The sequence below is a fragment of the Trematomus bernacchii genome, unplaced genomic scaffold (genome assembly GCF_902827165.1).
Source record: "Trematomus bernacchii unplaced genomic scaffold, fTreBer1.1, whole genome shotgun sequence".
Lineage (NCBI taxonomy): Eukaryota > Metazoa > Chordata > Actinopteri > Perciformes > Nototheniidae > Trematomus > Trematomus bernacchii.
In genome coordinates, this window is record NW_022987513.1 from 8,295,547 (window position 1) to 8,322,202 (window position 26,656).

The window sequence follows — 26,656 nt, forward strand, 5'->3', positions numbered from 1 at the left end:
AAAAAATATAAAATATATTTTAAGATCATGGTTAATCATCTGATTTGTCTGTACATTGCTGTTTTAGTCTGTGTTCTTCTAATTAGTGTCTACAGTGTGTGCCTATTGAGCTGTTTAGAGCCATGTGGGACAAAACCTGATCATGCCCCTCCCTCTCACTGTCTAAGTCAGCGTTTCTCAAAGTGTGGGGCGCGCCCCACTGGTGGGGCGCAGAGATGTGATAGGTGGGTCGCGAATGGACGTGATGAACGGGAGATTTAAAAAAAAAATGTTTTTTTAATTAATTATTTGGACCTCAGGCCGGAATCGAACCTGGGTCCTCGCGGGCGGTAGTGGACTGTTACAGCCGGAGACTCGCAACGGCTGTGGACTTTCACAGCGCCGCTGCGCCGGACCCGCCGGAGCCTCACAACGGCGGGTATTTGCGGTGGCGGGTGCGGTGGCGGGTGCGGTACCGGCGCAGCGGAGCTGTGAAAGTCCACGGCCCACCTATGCCAGAGCCAGCGGCCCACCGAAGGCAGCAGCCCACCGGGAAAAGTCCCGAATCTCCCGATGGCCAATCCGAGCCTGCTCACACACACACAACTGAAACCAAAATAATTTACAGACATATGTAAAAATCTCTCATACACACATGTGAATCGCTCTCACACACACACACAACAGCGCTGCAGTCGGGAAGAAAAGCAATGTGGAGCGGCACCTCACCACTTCATAAGGAGTTTAACCGTGACACTTTTTGAAATCCCGTTTGTGGCCCCCCACTTTAAAAATAGGTCTATGTTTAGAGAGAGAGAGAGAGAGACAGAGAGAGAGAGAGCACACCTTTATCTATTTAATATAGCCTGGTTGTAAAAAATAAAGTAAGAAATCATTCCAATGTGTACTATAGGACAGTAAAAAATAAAAAAAACAGTTTAAAGGGGAGTGATTAGTAAAATATGCATAAATAGAAAGAAAGAATGCTAACTAGGTAACATAAGATAAGAATAAACCAGTTTAAATGATTTGTTATTGGTTGTGATCATATTCTAAAGATGTTTGGATTATTGAAAAGTCTACAGCTCCCTTTCACCTGAGTGTTGAGAGCTGTATCCATCAATTCATGTTGTGCTCAAAGTGCTCCAGATTGATGCATTTCACTTCAACATTTAAAAAAACATCTGCACGGGGTTGCATGCCCCCCGACCCCCCTATAAAGCAGGTTAAAATAATTAAATTGAATACATGTTCTTTTAGTAAACACTGCAAACGGGTCCCACAGACCCAAACAGCACACAAAGGTTAAAGGTCAGCATATCATCATGTTAAAATGTGCTAAATAGCAAAAAAAGAGGAGTAAAAGTAGTTCACGACTTGTTTTATTTTTTGAAAGTAGCCCTCACCCTAAAAGGTTGGAGACCCCTGCTATAGAACGATACATTTGACAATTTTAAGCTTGGCCTACCATTTTATTGGAGCGATGAGGAACAGGTGGGGCTTGAAAAGGCCCACCTGTTCAAAGTGGGGAATGACAGAAAAGGTTTGAGAACCACTGGTCTAAGTGAACGGTGACTGTAAAAACTACACTGCGCATGCTCAGAGTATTTTCCTATTTAATGTGTGTGGCAAAAAAATAATGACCATAGGGGCACTGAGCTGCCATCCCCACCATACGTCATCTCACATCATTCAGAGCTGATTGGCTGTAAGTACGTGTGCCGTGAAAAGTGTGGCGTGTGAAGAGGAGACGAGAGAGCTGCAGTGACGCGTCCTAAAACCCGGAAGTAAGCTGCGCATGGCTTCCCTCGACAAAAAAGCAATGAGATTTCTCCATAGGATTTTAGAAAATAGCTCGAAATAAGATCTGTGGGAAACGTACCTGTTAGATAAATGCACGTTTTGTTCAGCCGGATAATATCCACATGTCTACCCTACTTTTATAATTTTTGAATCATAAATCTATCGATTTAGATTTATGATAGACTTTTGAAACTACAAGAAGATAAGGAGGACTTTTACAAAAAAGTAATAGAATTTTTTGTCCAGAAGGATAGACAAATGGACTTCATCTTCAAGTCAAGGTAAGACCGCAATTTTATTGAAAATGGGATCTTACTAAGAGAGAACAATTCAATATTTAAATGATAAAATTACATTTTTTGGGTATCCTTTTGTTGAACTGTTTAAAATTAATCGAAGCATCAGACAAAAAAGCTTTTGAAAATAATATTATATTTTGGTTTAGGTCAAAATATAATATTTGTAAACCTGAAGAGTCAGTGCCAGTGCCTCACCAGCCATGAACCTCACTGCACGTCACTGCAGAAGCTTATATATAGACATCTACGTTTTTTGTGCCCCACCACTTTTGTACATATAAAAACGCCACTGGTTGTATGTATGTACCAATTAAATTTAGTGTTGTTATTTTTCTTTAATGTAAAGTAATGTAGTTGTCCTGTGTATATATGTATTGCTTTTGGCTCTATGTCTTCGTCCTATGTATGTGATTTTTTTGTATGCTGAAAATCAATAAACATATTGATAAAAAAAAAAAGAATATTTGTATTTTATTTATGTTATGGAGCAACTCACAAAACCCAAATTATCCATTACATTGCATATCCCTGGGATAAATAAAGAATTCTGATTTAAACCTCAAAGATGTGGTGAAGGGCGGTGGTGGTGAAGTCCATAGGGACTTGGCTTGGCTTGGCAACTGGAAGGTCACCAGTTCAAGTCCCGACAAGACCAAGTGCTACCGAGGTGTCCCTGAGCAAGGCACCGTTCCCTACACTGCTCTCCGGGCGCCGTTCATAATGGCAGCCCACTGCTCCTAACACTAGGATGGGTCAAATGCAGAGAAACCATGTCGTTACATCGTACCTGTACTACATAATGACAATAAAAGTGCAAAAAAAATAGATGTAGTGTTGTAATCTTTATAGTCAAACAGAACAGATTTTATTAAAAACTTTATTAGATTTTGTGTTTCTATAATAAAGACATTAAGAGCTCATGGACAGATGAAAGGTTGACAATGGAGACATAATTTAAGGGTGAGCAAGAGCTTTAAAGATGTACAGCATGCAGAGAGCAGCGGTGGAGCATGACTTGGTGAGTCTGTACGCTCTGCAGGGTCTGATCGAGTACAGGGGCTCCAGTCCACTCCAAACTCCTCTCTGGATGTTCCACTGATCCAGGACATCTCATACTGTTGTATTGCTCACAGAACTGTCACAGTAACTCAAAGGTGCAGTGTGACAAACTGTCACTTTTGTGATTTGCATAGAGTTGCTTGTCATCATTTGCCCTCACTGACACAATCACTGCCCAAAAACGTTCTCAATTCATTCACTCATTGAAGTCTAACAGGACAACAACTGACAGAGATTAGCCAGTCAAAGAAAACCCACTTTTCAACAGTTAAAAAAAATCATTGCCATAAAATAATTTGCTAAACATTGTATTCATTTTTTAAAGCAACAGCCGGAGGTTAAGACCTGATATCTTGAAAACCCAATTCATACAGTTCTTCGCCAAGGTGGATTTTCTCTCTTGAGTCTAACATTGTAAAGGCATATGATAAATGTATATATTACCCGTTGCACCTTCTACCTGCAATGACCTTGTTGTTGTTTTTTTAAATATCCCAATAATTGGGACAATGAAGTGACCTCAGCTTTTTCTGCAATTTTGCCTTTCCATCAGTGTCATCAAATAGGCCCACAATTGATAATTCTTTCTAAATAATAATTCAATATTTTATAGCAAATAGTCCACTGGTTTATAACTTAATTAATGGGATATTTTTCAAATGATAGCTGAGCATAGCTTTAAAGACAGCAGGGGATACAGCTAGCCTTGCTCTGTCAAACACTTTTGAAAAATGAAATCTAACTTCCAACACCTCTAAGTGCCACTTAAGATTAAACAAATGAGATATGTCATGCTAAGTGAGATTTAAAGGTGTTTGTAGGCGGATTGTTTCCTTTGTAAAGAGCCAGGCTAGCTGTTTCCCCATTTCCAGTATTTATGCTAAGCTAAGCTAAGCAGACATTAGCTGTAGCTTCGTACTCACCATGTCAGATGGCGTGGTATTGAATTATTTAGCTCTGCATCGAAAAGCAAAAAAGCATGATGATCTCATCATTGGATAATCATGTACAAAAATAATAAACGTGTTTTTAAAGTGTCACACACATCCATTTAATAATATTGCTTCAAGCCAGTGACTAAAGGCTGTAGTCTCTTTAATGTGGAGGCACATTATTGTCAACATAAAAATTAGCTTCAGACACCACCAGAAACTCACAGTGTACAGTATGCTGAGCTAACACCTGCTGAAACTGGGGAGGTACAATCATATCTGACCCAGAGCTCACACACACATTTGTCCCACTCTCCAGAGGTAATTATTTTAAAGCCAGACATTCAGTGTCTTAAATGTGCAACAGTAAATGTAGGTGAAATTGTATTCACCTTTAGTATGTGATGCAGATACATTCATCTCCTAACATGATGCTCAGTAGGAATCATCCCTGTTTGGCATGTTTTATTTCCTGCTTGAACTACAGCCCCCATACCGTGCCAGCTTTCTGAGGCCTCATCCCATGATCATTTAGAGTATGAATTTATACGTTATTTACTGTATGCATGGTCAGCACAACCATGTTAATTATTTTTCACTGCAGTGCAGTTGCTAAAGATGATTTATTGCAAAAAGTAGTGGCTGGCTGAATGGATGTTTATGCACCTGCTTCAAATCTTATTAGCCGAATAAATGCCTTGTACCAGTTGTCATCAAAGCAATGATTTGAGGTGGTATGGCTCTAATTTACCTCATAGTTGGCTCAGTAGACCTTTTTTATCTATTGGTGAGTTGGACCAACGCTGGGACATTCAAAAATCGTTAGGTTGCAACATGTAGTAGCCATAGTAATAATGACAGGAGCCAATGTGTAGGACTAAACATTTTTTTAAAGCAACAATGTCTGCAACTGTAATCAAGCGCTTACTATTTGTGTCCTCTGTTGAATCAAATCTTGATCTATATTTAATAATAAAGGAAAGTGAACATACTTTTTTGTCCTTAACAGCGGTAACACACTTTACTTACGTATAACTTAACTTATGTGACTGATGTACGTATTTGAACTTAAACCATTATCTTCAAAACCTAACAAAGTGTTTTTGTTACATTTACATGTTTAAAATCGTGACCATTTCACAGCATTACAATTCAATGGCAGTGATAACAACTGATAAAAGGCCATTTAATGGGTTGATAACATTTGAAATGGGTGTTAATTTACTGAATGCATGGGCAGGATCATCTTTTCACTGCTGTGAATTTATTGCAAAACACAGACTGATTTGTCTCTGTTTAAGAAGAAACAAGTCATGTTTTACAAGGTGGCCCGTACTAATATATGTTGAGTTTGATCAAGGCATACAGTGTCCAGGGCGACGTCACCAAAAAATGCTTAGCCTTAGCAAGGGTTAGCACAATGAAATTAGCATGGCATACAATGGGATTTACAGTTAACCTCAGAGCTGACTCTATCAGTCTTAGTACATCGGAGCATGTTTCCTCTCCAAAAAGGAAGGGTTTTTGTTTTCAAGCATTGTATCTAAAATCTGGCTTGTGTTGCACATGCTTAAAATGCATTGGTTATTTGTCTTAAAAGCAGCATCATCAGAGGGTCATTCATTTTCTAGGGGTGGGGTTGTTTTTAAGGGATTGTCTATCATGTCAGTTCAGAAGCTTATTGTATTATTACTTTTTTGCTGAGCTTTATAAACTGTTTTGCAATATGTAGTTGTCCCCGCTGGCAGAGGAGCATAGAAGCACTAACAGGCACCTGTGTTTTATATCAAGCAGAAAGGTACAGGATAAAGAGCTGGGCTGAGTCCTATAATATTCTGTTACAAAGAACACTTTGTTTTGTTAGTTGTTTGAATAAATCAGACATCATATCACATCATATAATTTGATGTTGACTCAGATGTCCATCTCATCAAAGGGATACTTTGAATTTGGTGTTTGTTAAAGAGGGATTCAGCCCAGCTATAACTACATTGCATTTTATCCTGTCTCAAGCGCTTAAACAAAAAAATCTATTGTTTTGACTTCGGATGAAAACAGTCAAAGTTTAAATGTGTATGTACTCTGGCTGTGGCCACAGATTTTGATATGTGCAAAATGATATACAACTGCTGGTATCTTTTCTTGAATAAACCCACACACACACACACACACACAATAAATGTACAAACACATTCACACAAACATTCCCATAATCTAATAAAATGTGTGCATACTTTGGTTTTAATGTAACCAATTCAACAAGAAACCACCAACCAGAGACACGTAGCTTAATGCTCATTAACAAGCATGCTTTTAGGTGTGGAGGTATCAGATGATGACCACTGGGAATCTTTCAAAAGACCAAAAATCCAGAAATAAATCAACAAATCTAATACAATTTTGATGCGTTTATATTTTACAGAGCCTGCCGAACAGTGGGGAATCGATCAGTTGAAGAATTTCCAGACTATTCTTTTTTTAATAGTTAAGTTGTAAAACTACCTTTTAAGGTAACAAGTCCTTTGTGACTGTTGCCACAGCAATGTGTTCCATCCACTGTCTAACTAACCAGAGGCAACTTGGTAACAGTGTTTTTCCTAGTTGCTTTTTGGACCTGATATACAGGCTCTGTGCGCCACCAGGTCACATTTCATTAAGTAAAAGTGCACATTAACTTTAATAGGGACATTTCATAAGATACAGCAAGCCACACACAAAAGAAAAACAAAGACACCTTTCAGTTGTTTTTTCTGGTAATGTGTTGGCAAAGGGTCTTTGGGATTCCAGGTGGGCAGTACATATGAATCCTATATACAGTATATAGAGGATAAGTGTTTATGGTAGGTGACATTATCCTTTAAATATTGTTTTCTTTAAAGTTATGAGCACATTTTAAATAATTATGTGTGCATTGACTTGCACAAGCTATAGTTGTATATCATCTGCACAGCTACCTTTCCGTGCACATGTATGTATTCACCTTTGAAGGCCACAGCCAGGCAGTTTTTAAGAACCTACCTAAACATAATGAATTTGCTTGTGTGCAAACACGTGTGCATATACAAATATATGCAACAGTACATCATTATAAGTACTTATATGCTGTTATATACGTGCACTTTCTCATTTCCTTTTTGGTGTTGGTTTTGAATCAGCTTTGGATCCTGAGAGGCCATTTTCTGTGTTGTCGATCCCTGATGAAGTTACAAGGCACTCCTTACTGCAGTGGCGTCAGGGGGAAAAAGAAGACAAAGTTAGAACTGTACATGCACGGCAGGTCAAAGACACATTTTGAGCTCACTCAAAAATCTTCTTCAGCATTTACAGTATCTGAGCTACTCGAAATTGCCTGCCGACCTCTAAAAGTGGGCTCTGATCAAACAGTCTGAAAAAGTGACATAGCTGGTAAACGCGCAGGTGGTGGTGATAACTCACTTTTTCTCCTCAAGCTTGGCAAGAACAAAAAGAGTGAAGTTCTTGAGCAACATGAAGGCCATTAGCCCTGCGATTCCTCCGCCCACAGCAGAGGCTATGATGATGGTCAGTGTGTTGTCCACCACCCTCACTGCAGACATGGACAGAACACCAGAGAAATGATGATTGGGGGAACAAATGTATATATAATCCGTTTAATGAGAGGTTCCAAAAAATAAAAATGTTCTCCAACTTTTAACAGAAGGAATATAAGCTCTTTATCTGATCATTTTTGGTAATTTTCATTCTTTTACTCAGCAGTAGCCTTATATGTATATGTGGCCTGATTTATCTAATTAGCATACAAATTAATGCATGTTCTAGTTTATTTGCACTTCAGCATGCACCTTATGGGGCTATCAAGCTAGCCCCAATGAGTTGTCCTACATTGTGATTGGCCAATATACAGTATGTCAGGGCACATAGTTAAACTATTCAAATCTAAGGGGATGTGTTGTCACATTTTCCACTTAATTAGGTCCACTTTTGTTGCTGAAAGGGACACATATTTGTTCAAGGTGAGATTATGTTGGACTGGTTTAAGATCGTTTGGGCAGTTACTAAATGTAAATACAAATTAATAAGAATACAATTTCACCTTCGAACCCATTCATATGATGAAAGGAAAATAAACCATATCCCTCCTTCACATATATGACCCACATTACCAGCTTAGACCACTCACACTCGTCCACCACGATGAGGGTGAAGATGGTGCTGTGGTTCCGGCCCTTTTCTTTGGGGTTGCGTCCAAAACAAGTCCACTCGCCTGCGTCCTCGAAGGTGATGTTCCACAGCAAGATGGAGACGTTGCGGTCAATGTTCTTCCCAATAAACTCCACCCGCTCTCGATATATACTCACTTCTGGCTTCGACTCCTCTGACACTATCAAGGAATCGCACACCTGACGGGAGCAACAAGCAGTCAATCATCTAAAAACTTCCAAACAGTTAGTTACCTGAACATTTCTCTCAACTAGAGGGATCTTACCTTCTGCATGGTGCCATTTTCATTAAACGTCCAGCTGAAGTAGAGGTCTTTAATGCCAATACAGCTCAAGTACGTGCAAGGCAACAAGACTGTGCTGCCATTCACCGCCTGCAGGAAGGGAATCTTCCCCACAGACATTTCCAGGCCCTGGACATACCACGCGCCTGAGGATGAACGGGAATAGAGTTACATTTTACAGTGCAGCAGTGTCAGTCTACGTTAAAGCAAGCTTTCAACATTTTGAGAAATGGGTATCATGTGCTTCTTTATGCAATTTTACAGGGGCCTATGTCCTAGACTGTTTTTAAGGTTTGAACAAAGATTTTCCTGTGTGTTCATGCATGTTTGAGAAGTCTTGTCATTATCGTGAGAAAGTACTTCCTGAAGTAACTTTTCCTGGGGTCAAGAGAAAGTCTTCGGTGCGGTTGAAGAGTAAAAATTATATTATAATATAATTGTTTTTCGAACCGGAAAGGACTAAGAAAAGAAAACTACAGCGCTAAGAGAATTGGACTGCACCTATAGGCTACCTACTGTAACTATGTGAATGTGGATGTTATTGTGGGTCTGCCATCACTATAAATGAAGTGTGGGATAGCATTTCCTTCTTTCTTTTCATTAAGGATGGTCTATATAGGGTAACTTATGCTTAAGGTGATAAGAAAGAAGGCATTTAAGCACTTTTCCTTAGCAATTAGAGAATTTGAACAGCTCTTATTGTGGCTGTCACTCAGATACTTTCTTTAGTTTTTGTGCTAAGCTAAGTTAATCATATGCTTGCTGTAGCAAGATGTTCACAGATTTGAGACTACTCAAAATAAACAATTCATTGAGAAACAATCAACAGATTACTGTGATGTGGCTGTGAGGAAGTGCGGTGGGCTTTCTATCAGTAGGTTGTATCCAGCCCCTGTAGTCAATATGTCGATGTATCCTATCCCTATCCTGATGGCCAACAGTGTGAGCAAGTGGCCCATTGCTCAGTATGAATGGGGTATGAATGGGTGAATGATCACTTCTGAGTGTAGAAGTGCTTTGGGAGTCGTAAAGACTGGATAAAGTGCTACGCAAATACAGTTAATTTACCATTACATTGCATTTCATTTAGCTGACAATTTATCAAATCCGACTAACAAAAGGTGCAATTAACCATCAGAATACAATTTCAGAACAGCAAGAAATCCTGAACATACATTATCTTTAATAGGCTAAAGCAGATTCATTGACAATTTAAATAGTCATTACTTCCAGCTCCTTCTCTTTAAACAAATCACCCACATTTAGGCTATTCTATATTATCTTCTTTTAGCTAATGTTAGAACAAATTCACATTTTCCTGCCTCCCACTTTGAAAGTTTCTGTTGGAAACCAGTTTAATTTAATTTTAGGTAAACATATACTAAGGCACTAGGCTAGTCAAACCCACAGTGACATGACCCAAAAACCTGTGACATTTATGTAAATAAGAGAAGAGAAACTCTCAGAGTAAGAACTGTTCCTGTACACCAGGGACCACAGACAGGAAGTCCCTGTAATTACATTTGACTTCCACCATTCAAAAGAGAAAATTGCCATGTCTTTTTTATTAGATGTTTTTGCCTTATTCCTTATTTGTTCTCGACTTAGCAGGTATTTCACCTTCTCATTTAGCCACCTAGTTTTGTGTCAAGATCACAGGTAACAAATAGGTTCACTTTAGCATTTAACCAGCTGTTAAAATTCTCTGAATGCTCACACCACTAAGGCTCCTAGTGCTTAATGCTTCCATCTAGTGTGTGACTTGTAAACTGCATGCCCAAAAGATGCTGTGCAGAACTAGTGCAGAGGTAATACAAAAAAACCTGATACCAGGATAAGATAAATGGTTTTAGGAGCAGCTGTATTTTCGGTGCTGTTTCTAACCTTCCCAGGATTGTGCCCTCTGTTTTGGGCACAGTGTGTTACGACTGGCTCATAACACGGTCAAGGTCAACGTCTGACAAGCACCACTGCAGCAAAGAGGAGTAACGTAACATCAGATACGGCTCCATCCATGCGGAGCTGTGGCGTACTGTATGTGGGAACGATATTGATTCATTCTCATCTCTCACCCCGGCTATCTCACAAACCTCACTCTCTCCAACCATTTTCCTCAGCTGGTCCAATGCAGCACAGTGAGCTTGCACATTTTTTTAATGGAAACAACCCCTCCCGTCTAGATCCTTGTGCAAATGTTTAGTGTCACGCTGGCTTTTTGATCAGCCTTATGCAAGATGCGCATTCTGCATTCTGCATTCTTTACAACTTGTGTTCCTTTGTGTGTACTTAAAATATTTGATTTCAATGAAGATACAATATAATGATGCCATTACTCTAGGTACTGAAGCTGTTGATAAGAGACCAAGAACAAAACAAGTTGAATTTCTTAATAAAGTATCTGGTCTCCTTTCAATGAGCCTGAATTTCTTTTGTATTGTGTCTAAACATTAAAACATTAATCCCCCTTAAATCAGTAAGGGCTCTGTTTTGAATTTGTGTTTTAGGTATCCAATCAAGTTTTGTTTTGCAAGGTAAAGATATGGTGCTTCAGATAAAAGTAGAACAGCAATGCTCTAGTTTCTAGCCTAAATATGTCAACTTAGAACAAACCTTGTTTTTTAATGCTATCACTATGCTACCCACATCATTGAAACTGAGATTTTCGCAAGGGGGGCCCTAAAACAATCTTATTTGAGGTAAAAGGTGATTTGCTTTGAATTATGAGGATTTAGAAAAAAAAACAAAAAAAAACAGTGTCTCTCAAAGTGGAACATAATTCAACATGAACAGCCTGTTGGAAGCCAAACATACTAAGACATAAGATCACTACATATCATTACAGCCCTGTAAAATGCTGAAGCTTTGATGAAACCGCTGTAGCATCTTTCTTTCTGCTCCTTAGCCACCTGCACCTGCTAGTTAGTCTACCATGCAGTTTAACTTATAGGCCGCCATCTTGTTTGGTGTTCATTCTAAATAAAGATAACACCTGCAAACAACAAATCCTGGAAATACCATTACAATGTTAACCTGGCAGCACATCACCACTGACAATGAAGGTCATGTGTGTAAATGGGACAGTAATGGTTTAAATGTATTATTGATTTTTAATGTGATCGACTTTGAAAGACTGGTCATGTTGAAAGGATGTTTTAGAGCTGACAATAATGTCAGTGACCGTGGTCTGATGGATGTTTATCTATTAAGTATGTGTTCGCTGAACTATTACTGCATTGATAACCCACACCCATAGTTACCTACTGTCCGTTCACTGCAAAAGCACTCCTGATGTTTTACAAGACACTGCTTAAAGTGACCCTACTGCACTTTACTGCAGATGCACCTCTGGTCCAGCACACTAAACAGTGCATGGCAGGGCCTGTAGTCTGTCACAGCTTTCCATTTACAAGAGCATCTATTCTGCTGACATATCTTTTTGTGGACATACAATCCCAATCCATAGCAATTCGGATCACAGATCAGTGTGCAGCCACTATCAGTCAAAGACTCCGAACAACTGCATTTTATGAACCCGTCATGGTCTGTGTCCTTTCTGTTTCCAGGCAGACCCAGCAGCACATTTTGCTGATGTAATGAAACCCATAAACTCCACAAACGACTACTCACACAGCTTTTAAACTAGTCCTATCAACAAAACAAACCTCTTTTGTAAATCCTAGTGTACCGACACATGGACTAAATAAAAATACAAAAAACACCTGCGTATGTCAGGAGCTGATGAAGGTCAATGTCAGATCTAACTCGGCATAACAATACAAAAACATGCTCATATTGTCTCAAGTTTAAAGGAAAATAAAGGTGAGAGACAAGAGGCACTGTGCACATGAGCTGTGGCATCCCATAGCAAGTAAAGAGAGGTGACGTGAAGTGAGAGCCAGACATTACCAAGCAGCAGAGAGAAGATCAGGCCGACAGCTGTGTGTTGAGGGCCCATCCTCGGGACTTCAACCCCGGCCCACTGGACCTCCATGGCAGCAAGATCAGCTCCAAAAGAATTGCTGCAGCAGAATCCAGCGGGCTCCAGAGAACTTGTAAAATATCCTTTACAGCAACTTATCCTCTCTGGTATACTGGACTTAAATCTGGAAGCTGCTGTCTGGGTGTCTTCAGCCCAAACAAGTCCAAGCTGTGCTCCTGCAGCAGCTGGGGGTGAGGAGCCTGCCCGCCAGCCCCCACTACACTCCTGTGAAAGAGACTGTAGGTTAGACAGAGGGCAAAGAAGAAGAAAGGGACAGAGAGAGAGAGCAGGGAGGAAAGAAAAAGTTGATCAACTGACATGTTAAAATAGGACATAAAGTCCCTATAAAAGCACATTCGGGACAGGTAAAGGTACAGGTTTGTGTGTGTTTCCTGCATGCTAGAAACTACTCTTTACCCCATGTAAAAGGGGTAAGCTCAAGGAAAAAACACATGCACAGATTACGTTTTGTCATGTTACCTGCTCCTGCAGCCGGTGCTCTCTCAGAGGCCGGCAGGCTGCACAGCTGAGTCAGTGTGGATAGGACAGCGGCGGAGTTACACACACTGCGCACAGTCAGGGTTCAGTCAAGGAGAATCCAGCCAGCCAGCACTTTCACTGCAGAGCCAGCCACATTGCAGCGGCAGCCAGGACGGGAGACAATTAGAGAGGAGAGGGGGGAGAAAAACACAAACGTAGGGAGACAGACGGACAGGAGGAAAAGCCGCTGCTCTCATTTCCCCTCAGCAGAGCATCAATGACGCCGACTCCTCTCCCTGCCCCGTCCCCCCGGCTCCCTCACAACTTTTCCCCGTCCTCTCTGTTGGCTGCATGCCACCTCTCTCTCCCCCACCCATCTCTCCGTCTCCCCTCCCTCACCTGCCCCCCGAACCATCTTATTCTCTCCTCCTCCTCCTCCCCCCTCCCTGCCTCACCCTCCTCCCCATCTCCTGACTCGGGGCGTGAATGCAGACTCAGGCACTTTTGTCAGAGTGTTTGTGAAGATCAGAGAAAAGTTCTGCAGTGCAGGTTGAGCAGGAGGAGGAGTGATGCAGCCACAGGGCCGGGGCCAGACACACAGTCCCACACCAAAACTCTCCATTCATAAATAGGCATGTTCTCTCACTGATAACATCACCTTCGAGGAACAAACTTACAGAATTACAAGTAGCAGGATAAACCATACGGTTGCTACTCTCTATTCAAATGGGATGAACCTCTGAAAGCAGTTACCTTTGTTTTTGTCTTCTATATTATTGATAGTGGGAGACGTTTTCTTATGATTGCACTTTCCTCTCCTCCCCCCTTCCCCTGAAAGGCATGCCCCTGCTGGGACTCATATTCTCCTGGCTCAGGATAATCAACGTCCCCTGGTGATGTGTGCATATGTGTCCCATGCAATGCCTCGAAGGTCAAACTGTCCTGTACATCATGAGGCTTTCATTACTCTAGTGTGATCAGTGTGATGCAGCAGCAAATACATTATGATATGAGGCTGTGTGTGTAGTCATTTCTCACAATGGGACAGCTCCTTTCCCATAAATGTAACCACGCATCAGTCATCGACAGCTGACCAATAGTGTCTGTCTGCACTATTCACTGCAGGACATGGCGCAGGAAGTGCTTAGCTCAGAGATTTGAGTAGTTGAGGTTAGACCTGGCTAACGTTGCATTCATACACTTAAGATCATATGCCTGTCTAACTCCATCTATTACTGGAAATAGAAGGTGACTACACAGTAATGGTGTCTTATGAGTTCAGTAGAAGAAAAAAGGTTGGTGACTGGTTAATCAGAGTTTCATATTGGGAAGAATTGAGAAATGTGAGTGTTAACTGGATGCAACTGAGACCATGTGACAAGGCTTGCCATCTGAGCCGAGGTACAGTTACACAGGCAGAGGACACGGGGACAGCTACACATCCATTTTGGACTTAACCTCCTGATGTATTTTTCTCAGCTTACAGAAATGCTTTTTCCTTAACATGAGAAGAAAAGGTAACGTTTGCAACTCGTAAGAGGATGCAACTGGAATTTAATTTGCTAGATTTAACTTCAGTTTCAAAGATAGATGCAGGTATTTGTCACGCAGTATACGTGTACAGTATACTGTACAATACTTTGAAAATACTTACACTGCAATCTGTTTTTAATTGAGAAAGTTATTAGGCAAATATGCAGATGTTTAAGAATGGCATCTTGTAGCTCATGCAAAATTTGAAATACCTATTATTTGTTTAGATTTTGTGAAACACATCTAATTCAGATGTCAGCTGTTATACTATTGCATTCAATATCATAAGCACGTTTTAGTGGATTGTGAGGGGAAAAGAGGGTATTGACACAACTCACTAAGCAAAACTAGAAGAAATTAAATTAAAATCTAATGTGTGTAATTGGCTGATGAGTGCACAAAGTAAATCTGTGTTTAATTAAACAGTAATAGATTTTATCGAGGCTGGAACCTGCAGGGCCTGAACACAATTAATAAGCTGTAAATTACAAACACCAATAATAACTAATATGGTTCATATTAAGCATATATAGAAGTAGGTGAAGTGTGGTGCTGGGTGACAGTACAGATAGAGTAGGGAGTGGTTTGACGGATGTGAAACTCTAAAGTGAGAGATCATGTGGCCGGGCTGCATGCTCACCGCTCTCCTCTGCAGGCCCCTCCACTGGAGTTTTAATGCAGCAGCGGTGGGAACTCTTCCAGAACTGCAAAGGAAAAAAAGAAAAGAAGCATTTTGCTGCAGAAAGACAGGGTGCTGCTGCAGACCTGTGCAGGACAACACAGAGTGCTCATGTACAGTCACACAAACATAACCACTTGGTATGTAGTAAACATATATGAATTATCATGTGTCCCATATTATTAATGGATGCCATGTAGGTGCAACCTCAGCATTTAAAAGCACGTAGGTGTCATTTGCTCTTACTGCAGCAAAATGTGTGCTGCTCCAAAGGAAAGAGACAAGGACACACGTGTCAGCGCTCTGTGGGTTGGAGTGTTAGAGCAAAACATAATGAAAACATAAATTCAGTGGTGGAAATAGTATTCACATGTTTTAATTCACTACATTAAAAGGTTTCTGCTACTTTTACTATAATTGTATTGCATAATTGAACAGTAACTGCAGTAGGCTACACTGTAAAAAAAGAAAAAATAAGCTGTTAAAAAATAATCTGCCAGCTGTGGTAATATTGGAGTTTACGGTTAGGGGTCGAGTTTGACTATAATGAGTATAAATCAAATGTAAAAATTGTTCTTACCACATTTACCATAGACTAGAATAAACATAAATAGTTGTTTTGAACCTGTTATCTGGCACCAGTTAGTTCTTCAAAGGTGTTTCAGAGATTGCACATGTGTTTAGAATCTGTTAATAATGAAAGCATCTTTGCCTGGGGGGAAACCAACATTAAAATCCAGTATTACCACAAACTGTCACCTGCTTGTGCCCAGAAACGACAAAAGAAACCTCTCCCTAAATGTTATGTGTTGTACCAATTCAAGGCTTCATCCAAAACATAACTTCAAACAAACAAACCGTCACCCATAGCGTCATCTTCAAAAGGCAAAGAAAAAGTTCCTAAAACCTAGCCAGTTCGTAACTAGCAAAATGTTTAGTGGCTAAACTGAACTAGCCCCAGTTTGTGAATCAGCCTACATTAGGGGTGACAGTTAGCAGCATGTTGTTTTCTCTAAAGGAAAACAAAACATTTAATACATGAGAGGCTTCATTTGGTGCTACTCTAGGGCAAGTAGGTAATCCTACTAGGCCTACTAATAGAGCTAAAAAGAGAGTTAATTGGACTTACCTTTATCAGATAGCTATAAACACTAATGCTAATGCTGCTAAATAAGCAACGTTTGCCAAGAAGCTCGAAATATTAACTCAGAATTTGAAGAGCTGTTAGTGTTCTGTTCCCATCTTCTTTATGCTGCCCCCAAGATAATTACATTTCAGCAGTTAAGAGGAATTACTCTTTGGTGGAACTGTTAACATAGGCATTGCACATTTAAGTGAAACGGAGGCTATTCAGAAGAATTAATACTGAAGTATAGCATACAAGTAGCATAAATTGTACTCAAGGATGGCACTTGAGCAGATGTGCTGTTACATTCTACCTCTAGGCTACACAAATTACAAAAAACACCCAGAATGATAAATAGCAGAATATATTTATTTTTCTTTCTGTGCCTACTATAGCTACAGTACTGTATAAAGGCACACACAGCTTAATAAACCCAAACCCATTTTTGTTATTCAGTAGTTGTTAGAGTACTATAAAGAAACAAGTGAGTAAACTGCTTCTTTTAATTTGTTTAGCACGGCATCTCATACAAAGTATTATGTACAATGCAGACTGAACTAAAGAATCCGTGAGGAGAACTTGTGTAATTCCAGGCAGGTTCCCACATGCCCCAGAGTCCCTTTCTAACATGACTTGAATAACTATATTGACTGCACTGTTTTTTTGTTTTAGTAGGACGGATATGAAAGCATGGATTGTGTCCAAGTTAAACAAATAATACTAAGTAAAACACCCCTTAAGGACAATGAAAAGGGGAGGCTATGTTACCACCAGGGGGCGAGTGTCTTACATGCCCCTACTGTTGTTTTTATGACTCAGTGCTCAAATCCCTGCACTGGAAAAACACTCATGTTCCAGTGAGTTATAATGCAAGTGTCAAAACATCAATGCCTGGTATTTATATATTTGTTCAGTAGGTGTTAAAAGATCCCTCAACCTTTTAAACAGTGAGAATAATTCGGCCTGTATAGAAAACAAATTAAGTCATTCCAAGACACAGGCAGCTCCATTTTTGCACTGCAAGATCCAAAGGTGAATAAACTGAGATTCACTCAGCTGTTTAAAGCCCAGGAAGTGTGAGTGTTACTCATTGTCCTGTGTGACACACGTACAGTAAAGGAGTGGCTGATGGAATTTCACACTCACTCACCCAATCTGTAAGCCTAGAGACCTGGTCTCTTCCCACACACTGTACTCTTTAAAACATATATAATCAAAATACACTTCATACTGCTCAATAATCTTAAAAACATTTCTTTATTCCATAGGTTAAAAATAGATAGACATGACAACAGTTCTAGGGTTCATATTTTTAAAAAGAGTAAAGTTCTGCTTATTTTACACTATGTACAAAATCTAAATACAAAATCACTTATACAATCAACACATTGCTTTGTTCATCACTCAAATGGGTAACACAGGTAAACCGTTTCTTTCTTAAATGAGGATTTGTACCCTCGGCTGATGCTTTTAAAGATTAAACCGGAGAAACATTTATAGGTTGGAAAAAACAATGTGTCCACTAGCAAGTGGAAGTTTAAGCAATGAGCCAAAATAAACTGGCTCTTCTCTCTGGAAAAAAATCCATAGACCATTTATTTGACATGAAAATTCATGAGTTTTCACTAAATTGATCTGAGGCAATAGAATTCCAGCAGTTGTATGGAAATCCAGTAAAAAAAACACAACAAATAAGCGAAGTTACAGGAGTCATGTACAACAAATTCACTTCAATCAATCCACATCCATACAGTACATCACACAGAACTTAAAAGGGGAACTCTGCCAATTGTACATGTCAAAGTCTGCGTATAGTTGTGTGAGGGTTTGTAAACAATTTTGTTTGTATAAAGTATTGCTGTTGTTTGCTTTAATTCATCATAACTTTTCTAAGATTTTGAGTTCTTAATCCACACTTGAGGCATGCAATAAACAACTACTTTTTCTTTACGAATTTCAGGTACGGGGCGAGTTATTGTTAGAAAAACAGCTATTTTAGGGTGGGCATTCCTTTAACATCTACTCTTATTTATACTGTAATTCGTTGACTATAATGCACGAAACTCTGAAAAATGCACAAAACTCTGAAAAATGTACAATAAATTACACATAACCATTTCAATCATGTTCATGAGAGGCAAAAAGGCAGACGTTAATACCGGGAAAGACGATTATAATCGTTTGAGTGTGTCCATTTAATCATCATCGTCGTCATCTCCACCATCATCATCGTCATCATCGTCGTCATCGTCGTCATCGTCTTCAAGGCCATCCTCTTCCTCATCATCATCTCCACTGCTGGGTTCAGACGCTTCATCATCTGAGCTAACAGGTTCTTTCTCCTTGAAAACTGTTAGATGAATGGCCTCTTCAGGTGAACTGACGCAACCCCCGCAAAAAAGAAAATACATCACACACACGCTAACAATGAAACAGACTATTCATGGATATCCGGCAGCAGGGAAAGTGTAAAAAGAGGCAAAATAACAAATATGGAGGCTTTATAGAATACAATACCCAAAATCCTAGCCTTTAACCAAACCCAGAGTACCGCGGAGAATTGATGTACTGCTTCTTTCCGTGGACAAAGAGGACCATAACATGAATTTGTGAACATTTCTCCAACAAATACAGTTCATGGTTGTCTGGGTCTCAAAGTGTTCACCTGTAGTCACAAATCAAAGTGGCACAAACTGTGAAGCACCAGTTGTTGTTGCAGCTACTGCTCACAGTTAGAAGGAAATGTTTTGCCAGGGAAAAAAAGTTTTTCAGCTTATCTTCCATAGCTTCAAAACGTAAACAGCAGGCAGTCGAGAAGATAAGATTCAATTCACTGCAGCAGTATCATGTTTGAAATGCTCTTTCTGCAATTTAGGGATGTGATCAATGAAATGTTTAAAGTTATTAGTTAATTTAAGTGTAATTCTATAAAACACATAATTCAACTAATGATTTTTTTTTTTAAATCACATGGTAATATGATAAAATAATCAAGAGAATAATGTAAACTAGTGCACTGCTGGAGTGAATTGAGGTCAATTAACAAGCTCCAAGAACAGCATGTACTGTAGGAAGGAAAGCAAATCTCCATATGTACATCTCCTCCTCAACAGTTTATAAAACTCTCAATAAAATTAAGCAAGTAATTACAATCACTGGCAAACTTTTGGTAAAAAACATATAAAAGTGTATAATTTGGCGTTACTACAAATCGGATATTAAAGCTCTAATACTGAAGAAGACAAACTATAATAATATCTGAGGAGGTTCACATAGGAGGAGCAAACATGGAAGGAAAAGATGCATCCCCACCCTCAAAATTCATTTGTCTTTTCCAGCAGCCAATCAGGCTCGACACCAGTCCCGAGAAGAAGAGGAGCTCTGCCTCTCCGGCCCTCACCACACGGTCGGGTCCTTCCACTCGTGTTCCCGCACTTGCATCTCAGGGTCGGACTCCACATTTTTTTTCCTGCAGAGCCTCACCACCACGAAGATAGAGAGGAGGATGAGGATGACACCACAGGCGCCGCCAACTGCTGCTGCCAGGATGCTGATCTCAGAGAGGGAAACTAGAAGCAACAATACACTCAAATCAGGGATTACAACGGGTGAAAGCTGGGTGCAGCCTAATGGGAAATTTGACAAAATAGAGATACCATAAGAATACAAAAGAAAAACACGCTGCCTGAGTGATTGAAGCAATACTTCACCCCCATAAAAATTGATTTCTTTATAAATCATTCCCCCTTTTATCTTGAATTCTTAAAGAAAACGTTGTTCTTCTTGCATGTCTCCATAGGGACGAAGAATCCAAAAATGGATGAATTGAAGTGAATGGGGGCACGTATAATACCACTTCCACATACAGTCTAAAGCTTCAACAGTTCACGCTACTGATCCAGTCCGAGGTGTATTAAATTGTGAGGTTTGGGCATAAAACCACATAAAGGCACGCAAGAAAAACAAAGTGTTAAAGAATTCAAGGTAACACAGGTTAAGTAATTGATATGTAAAAATGCAAATTTTTTGTTTTTCACACAATGCCGTGGTCTGTCAAAGTGCTCTTGAGCCAGACACTGAACCCCTACCTGTCCCAATAGGCGCGTTCACACCAAGTACTTTGCCGTATTTAGTACAGATCGCGTTCACACCGGAGTACTTTTCCCTGAGGGAAGATTACGCAAATGAGCCGCTGACGTCACTTAGTCTTCTTCTGCTTTGGGTTTACTGGCAGGCCGCAAACAATTTCACGGCGTATACTGCCATCTGGAGTCCCCGGCCGGATGTCCCCGGAGTTGGGGACTGGCTTCAGTAGAAGCTGCTGGGACTCCCAGCAGCTTCTACTGAAGCCTTCCGAGTAAATCGCCAGAACGCCGACACCTCCTCATCTCCACCGCTCCCATGTTTTCTTTTGTGTTGCCATAAGTTAGTCTCTCTGCGTTTGTGCACTGGGCGAATGATAATGCTAATAATGCTAATGCCAGGATAATAAAATGGCGGCTCTACAAAACATTTCAGAGTTGTACGGGGCGTGGTTTGCAATTCGCCCAGCCAACCAGAACTGGGGAACTTTTTTCCCCCAGGAAAGTACCATCTCTCAGCAGCCACTAAAAATGGGGGTAAAAGTTCCCGAGATGAAGTGCTCTTTTTGGTGTGAACGCGACATAAGGGGTACTAACGGAACTAAACGCGAAAAGTACGGTGAAAAGTACTCCGGTGTGAACGCGGCTATTGAAGACCTTGAGCCCTGACCTCCCTGTAGAAATACATTGTACAAATAAACCGTTTAACATCTTTTAAATGTTCTTTTTCTGTAGAACATTGCCGTGCCTCCAGTCTAACCTTTGTTGACGACTCTGAGGGTGAGCTCTCCGCTGCTGCCGTGCACATCTGGAAGGTTGCGCACCTGGCAGGTGAAGGTGCCATTAAAGGTCGCAGGCACCTCATGCAGGGTGATGGAAACGTCCTTTTTCATAATATCTCCCGACCACACCGCGCGGCCTTTAAAACGCCCTTCCATGGGAGGGTATGGTTGCTCCTGGTAGTAAAAGACCTGGAACATAAACACACACACAATCCATATGTAGAAGTCCATTAACATCAGAAAGCATGAGATTATTCTGCAAAGAAAAACCCATTTATTTAATAAAAATGCTAGCAATATTGCCTATTAACTAAAAATGTCTCTTTTTTTTTATCATACAACATTATGTCGTGATACTCAAGTGTATTGATATTTTCTTACACTCCTAACCAAGATCTGTTAAATTACGGCAAAGATATTGAAAGGCTGTTTTTACAAAAGTGGAGAAGCCATATTACTAATCTTAACAATTACAACTTTTCAGGACCTAACTAAATAATGAGAAGGTTTCAAAAATAATTACATTAATAAAAACAATAAAAAACACAGTTTCTACACACCGACTCATCTGAATTTGAGTTCAGGGCTCTGAAATTCCAGGACACGGTGACAGACTTAGCTGACACTGGGTGATTGGAAGAAAACGTGCACTTCAGTTTCACATTCGTCCCGTTGGCCACTTCCACCTCTTTCGCCGTGTAAATAATTATTCCACTGACATGTTGCACCCCTGTAATAAAGACAAGCAAGTAAGAATAAATACTCCTCGACAATAATGAACACACTTTTTTCATTTCTTAGGTGCAAACATAGTTATCACTGCGTATTTAACAAACAAAATGTCCTTGAAAGTTGAGAGCACAGGAACAGAGAAAGCCTCAGATATCTGATGTTTATTGTTTTGTACTTTTTTGGGACAAAAACGGCCCACTATTCCACAGCCACTTCTTGAAATTGTAAGAGCTGGGTTCTCTCTTTCCTCTATGACTTTACTTCAGGGCTTCGGTACAGCAAACAAGAGAGCAAATAATTCAACTAGTCTAAGAGCTGATACGCCTACAATTGGTTAATGATTGCATGTGTGTGCAAGTACAGAGGGTTAGATAGAAACAGCATTTGCAGGTGCCTTCAGAAACCCAGGGGGTATGAAAATATCTAAAACAGGTTTGGATGTTTGTTTATTTAACACCTGGTCTATAATACATATTTTTACATGACAAAAAAGGAAAACCTTTAAAAAAAAAAGTGATGAGCAGACCTGAGGATTAAAGCATTCCTCCCAATGATTCCAGGACAAAAAGAGGAAGAAGAAGCCTGAAGCCTAAAGAATGTTCTGTAATCCTCTACATGGAGGGATACCAAAATGAAACCTTACATTGATGCTCGTTTTTAGGCAAGATATAGATACTAAAATCAATTTTTTGAAATAAGACTAGATATATTATTTGGATTTTGATATAGCACAAGTCTTCTCTATCAATATAGATGCAATTTGTCAAATATTGTGATATTTGATTTTCCCCAGTTCACCCAGCCCTAGTCTTTAGGACATGGTCAGTGTCTCTGTATGGTAATCTTACAGGGACCTACCTATACTGACATTGAACAATAAAAGAGGATACCAATGAACTTACAAATAACAAATACTGAATATTTTTCACACATTAATTAAATACACATTTAAGCCAATGAGAGACTCTATTTGTCACTTTATTCAATGATTTGATGGATTATTTATTCAAATCTATTTATAGGTTTGGAAGTCTTTCTATTAAGAAAGGGTTTCTTTGTTTAATTCCTGATAACGTGATATTCTTAACATTATCACTTCCTCTTATCGATGTCTTTGCACCTGGATAGACCAGAGCAATCTTTTTGACTTTTGTTTTCGTGCCCATTGCCAGCCATAGATGGAAATAACATTTGAATAAGATTTGCTTGGACCAAGACTGACAGGAAAATGTGCAAGCTTTATTTTGAATCCTTACAGTTTAATCATAGGGGTGTGGTGCAGGATATATTTATGGGAGAGCGCAAGTTCATCAGATACCGCAAGTTCGATCCATACAGGAAGCCTAAGCACATCTTTTCCACAGAATAAAAAAAAAAGCAAACTGATTTTTTTAAAGTACGTTGTTAATATGACCACATTCCCCTCATTTTGTGGAGATTTAGGCTCACAAAGTAGTTTAAAGTAACACTTTTCATTTCCAACCAAATGTTTTGTTGTGATTAAGTGTTTAATATTTTGATGTGTATGGAGTTTGCATTCAGTGGACACTGTAATGGAAGCTCCTTTTACTAAGACAGATCAGTACAGTATTTGCCTTGCACAGATTGAGCAATAAAACTGAGATAACCATCATAAAACTAGCATGAGCTTGTTAACAGCCAATTACAGCCTATCATCAGGAACAAACAGATAGAGGAATAAGTTCGAAAAGCAGAATCACAACTGGATGTAGAAATACAATATAAAATACATTTAACACTTGCAATTTTCCAAATAAATATCAATGACAGTTCAAATGAAAGACTTTCCAATTGCATAGCTTTGCAGGTGAGTGTTGCCAATAAAACAGGTCTGTGCTACTTGCAAGAGCAGTTTAGTTTCAGTTGTTCCTTTGCCCTCAATTGAAAAAGCCTGGGAACATAAGGAGTGTTACAAATCCTGCTCCATGTTATCTATTAATTGTGAGGCCATGAGAGTGCTTATCAAACGGACAGCCTCACAATGTCACTACAATCAGGTATGGAGCATTGGTGGATATTCTAACAACTCAACAACAAGAGTAAAAAGTCTACCATGTCTGCCAAAGACTCATTTCCAGAAAAGGGATAGCCTGCGTTTAACAACAAAGCACACAACACACAACAACAACACAATACAAGACAGGTGTGTCTAAACCTGCCTGTCCAAACAGCTCCTACTTATTCCGGCAGGATATTGAAGTAAATAGTTACGAGCCTAAAAAGACATTCTTTAACTTTGTTTTTGGTTGCATAATAAGTGGCCTACGGTACCCTCTACAGGAAGTTGTTGAAACTCACCTGGCAGCACGAGTCCTCCCAGCAGAAGCAGAGGCCATATCCGAAACATGGGATAAAACATTTAAACTGCGTCACCTCCGGCAGGTTAGTTACTCTGTTAAAAGTCTCTTCGTGCACATTTGTTGAACGGAGGCATGAACGCAAATGTCTCCGCGGAGTGTCGGAGTGAAAGAGCCGTGTGTCGGTGGTGAAACAGTGAGTCACTGCGCCCACACCTGAGGGGCGGCGTCTACTGCCTCACCTCTCCTCTGGTAAAACCTGTTAACATACCGACACACACGACCTGCCAGTAGGCCTCCTGTTCAGGCTCGTTGTTAGCCTCTCACGGAGCGTGTAGTGTGGATTTATGGGCAGGAGCAGTCGGTGTATGCTTTATAAGTCAAAGCTTTACTGAGGGTCAACTTAAAGTTTGAATTAGGTTAGAATTGCTGACTGGTACCATCTTGTGGCCACAGTGTCGTATCACAAAGCCATTGTTCACTTAAGCAGAAGACAGTGGTATAAAGTGTCATGAGGTAGGAAAAGTACTTAGATCTTGTACTTAAGTAAAAATACAAACTAGAGTGTAGGAATAGGCGGTAACACTTTACAATAAGGTACACAAAATGTGCTTAGTTACTGCTTAGTTACTGAGGAACTACTAGGTAGTTAATGGTTAGTTAATGAGTAGTTCCTCAGGGACTGCGATTGAGGAACTGATGGTTAGTTACTGGTAAACAGACTGGGGGGTACTGTATTAACGAATCATTCGTTAATGGTTAGTTAATGAGTAGTTCCTCAGTGAACTTATGGTTAGTTAGTTACTGGTAAACAGACTGGGGGTACTGTATTAATGAATCATTCGTTAATGGTTACTTAATGAGGAGTTCCTGGGAGACTTTGATTGAAGCAATGGTCCGCTGCAGCAGGGCACTTTTAAACCTGCCATCTTCGGCTGGCTTGGGTCCCACACTGGATCAACTGGTGGAGGTGGATCCGACTCACGTTTTACTGCTTAAGTCATCATTATTTACCTTACCATTACTTAGGCCGTTTGGGTACGGTAAACTCAAGGAACTCAAACAAAAACAGTAGTTACCCATTACCTAATGCTTACTTTACCGTTACTAAAACAGTAGTTGCCCATTACCTAATGCTTACTTGACCATTCATTAAGCAGTATGTGTCCCCTCAAGTAAAGTAATGCATCAAAAACAGTAGTTACCCATTACCTAATGCTTACTTGACCATTCATTAAGCAGTATGTGTCCCCTCAAGTAAAGTAATGCATCAAAAAACAGTAGTTACCCATTACCTAATGCTTACTTGACCATTCATTAAGCAGTATGTGTCCCCTCAAGTAAAGTAAGGCATCAAAAACAGTAGTTACCCATTACCTAATGCTTACTTGACCATTCATTAAGCAGTATGTGTCCCCTCAAGTAAAGTAATGCATCAAAAACAGTAGTTACCCATTACCTAATGCTTACTTGACCATTCATTAAGCAGTAGTTACCCATTAACTAATGATTACCTCACCATTATTTAAGCAGTTTAACAAACAAACAAACCCTGTGCACTCAAGTTTACATTTTTATTTAAACAACAATCCAAAGCACACTAATAACAAAAAGGAGGTTGCTTTCAGAACTTGTAAAAGCGGCGTATGTCATGCAGCAATCTGCCTAAGGGGCCATCTTTGTGTTTATTTGCCAGCCAATGTGTCCACTCGATCAAAGCAAGATGACTCTTCAGAGTCTTCCCTCTGTCTGACGAAGAGGATGAGGAGCAGGAGGAACTGGAGGAACTGGAGGAGGACGAGGAGGTGGAGGAAGAAGAGGAGTTGGCTGCCCCTATTTGGTCACCTTCCCAAGTAACTGGCGCCTTAACTGATGCCATTTTTAGAAGGGCCATAGCTGAAACAAACAAGAGGATTAGAACATAACTAGAAAATGCATTTCCTGCAGAAAATGCGTGCGAATGCTGTAAACTGTGAACATTTGTGGCTGAATTTAGCTGAAAATGCAGAAAAAGCTGAATGTTATTAGCTGAATGGTAGCTGCTTTTAGCTACAAAATGGAGAAAAAGCTTAATATTTAAAAGAAAAGGTTTAAACAAACATGTATAGCCTTGATGTCCTGAAATAGCTGAATAATGTAATAGTTGAATGGTTTCTGCAGCTGAAAATAGGATGAAGGAGTTAAATATCAGATGTAAGTAGTAGTGAATGAATTTGTATTAAGATGAGAAAAGAAAGTAAAAAGGCTTGGGAAAGCAGCAGAATATTTGAACTACAAACTTTTGAACTAACTTGATGGTGAATTATCTGTCGCCATGGCAATGGCATTTGATGACACCCCATAATACGCTTAGATGTGTTGATGGCTGCATCGTTACCAAACCTGTGAAG

General features: G+C 39.9%; 2 protein-coding genes across 3 annotated transcripts; both read right to left on the reverse strand.

Moving 5' to 3' along the window:
• Nucleotides 1-2,941: 2,941 nt before the first annotated feature.
• scn4bb (sodium channel, voltage-gated, type IV, beta b) lies at nt 2,942-13,340 on the reverse strand. 2 transcript variants are annotated; one of them, XM_034152258.1, is made up of 6 exons: nt 13,015-13,340; nt 12,462-12,759; nt 8,538-8,701; nt 8,232-8,451; nt 7,508-7,637; nt 2,942-7,292 (listed from the first exon to the last, which is right to left on the reverse strand). In XM_034152258.1, the coding sequence occupies exons 2-6, from the start codon at nt 12,544-12,546 to the stop codon at nt 7,196-7,198; spliced, it is 696 nt and encodes a 231-aa protein (XP_034008149.1). In that variant the 5' UTR covers nt 12,547-12,759; nt 13,015-13,340; the 3' UTR covers nt 2,942-7,195. The 2 variants fall into 2 exon arrangements, with proteins under 2 accessions (XP_034008149.1, XP_034008158.1); XM_034152267.1 differs by having other exon boundaries at nt 12,462-12,771.
• A 4,250-nt stretch (nt 13,341-17,590) lies between these two features.
• On the reverse strand, nt 17,591-24,605 carry LOC117469172 (myelin protein zero-like protein 2). Its single transcript, XM_034113550.1, has 5 exons — nt 24,268-24,605; nt 21,777-21,946; nt 21,195-21,405; nt 19,753-19,921; nt 17,591-18,731 (listed from the first exon to the last, which is right to left on the reverse strand). Exons 1-5 carry the CDS (start codon nt 24,326-24,328, stop codon nt 18,548-18,550), a joined length of 795 nt encoding a protein of 264 aa, XP_033969441.1. The 5' UTR covers nt 24,329-24,605; the 3' UTR covers nt 17,591-18,547.
• Nucleotides 24,606-26,656: the final 2,051 nt, after the last annotated feature.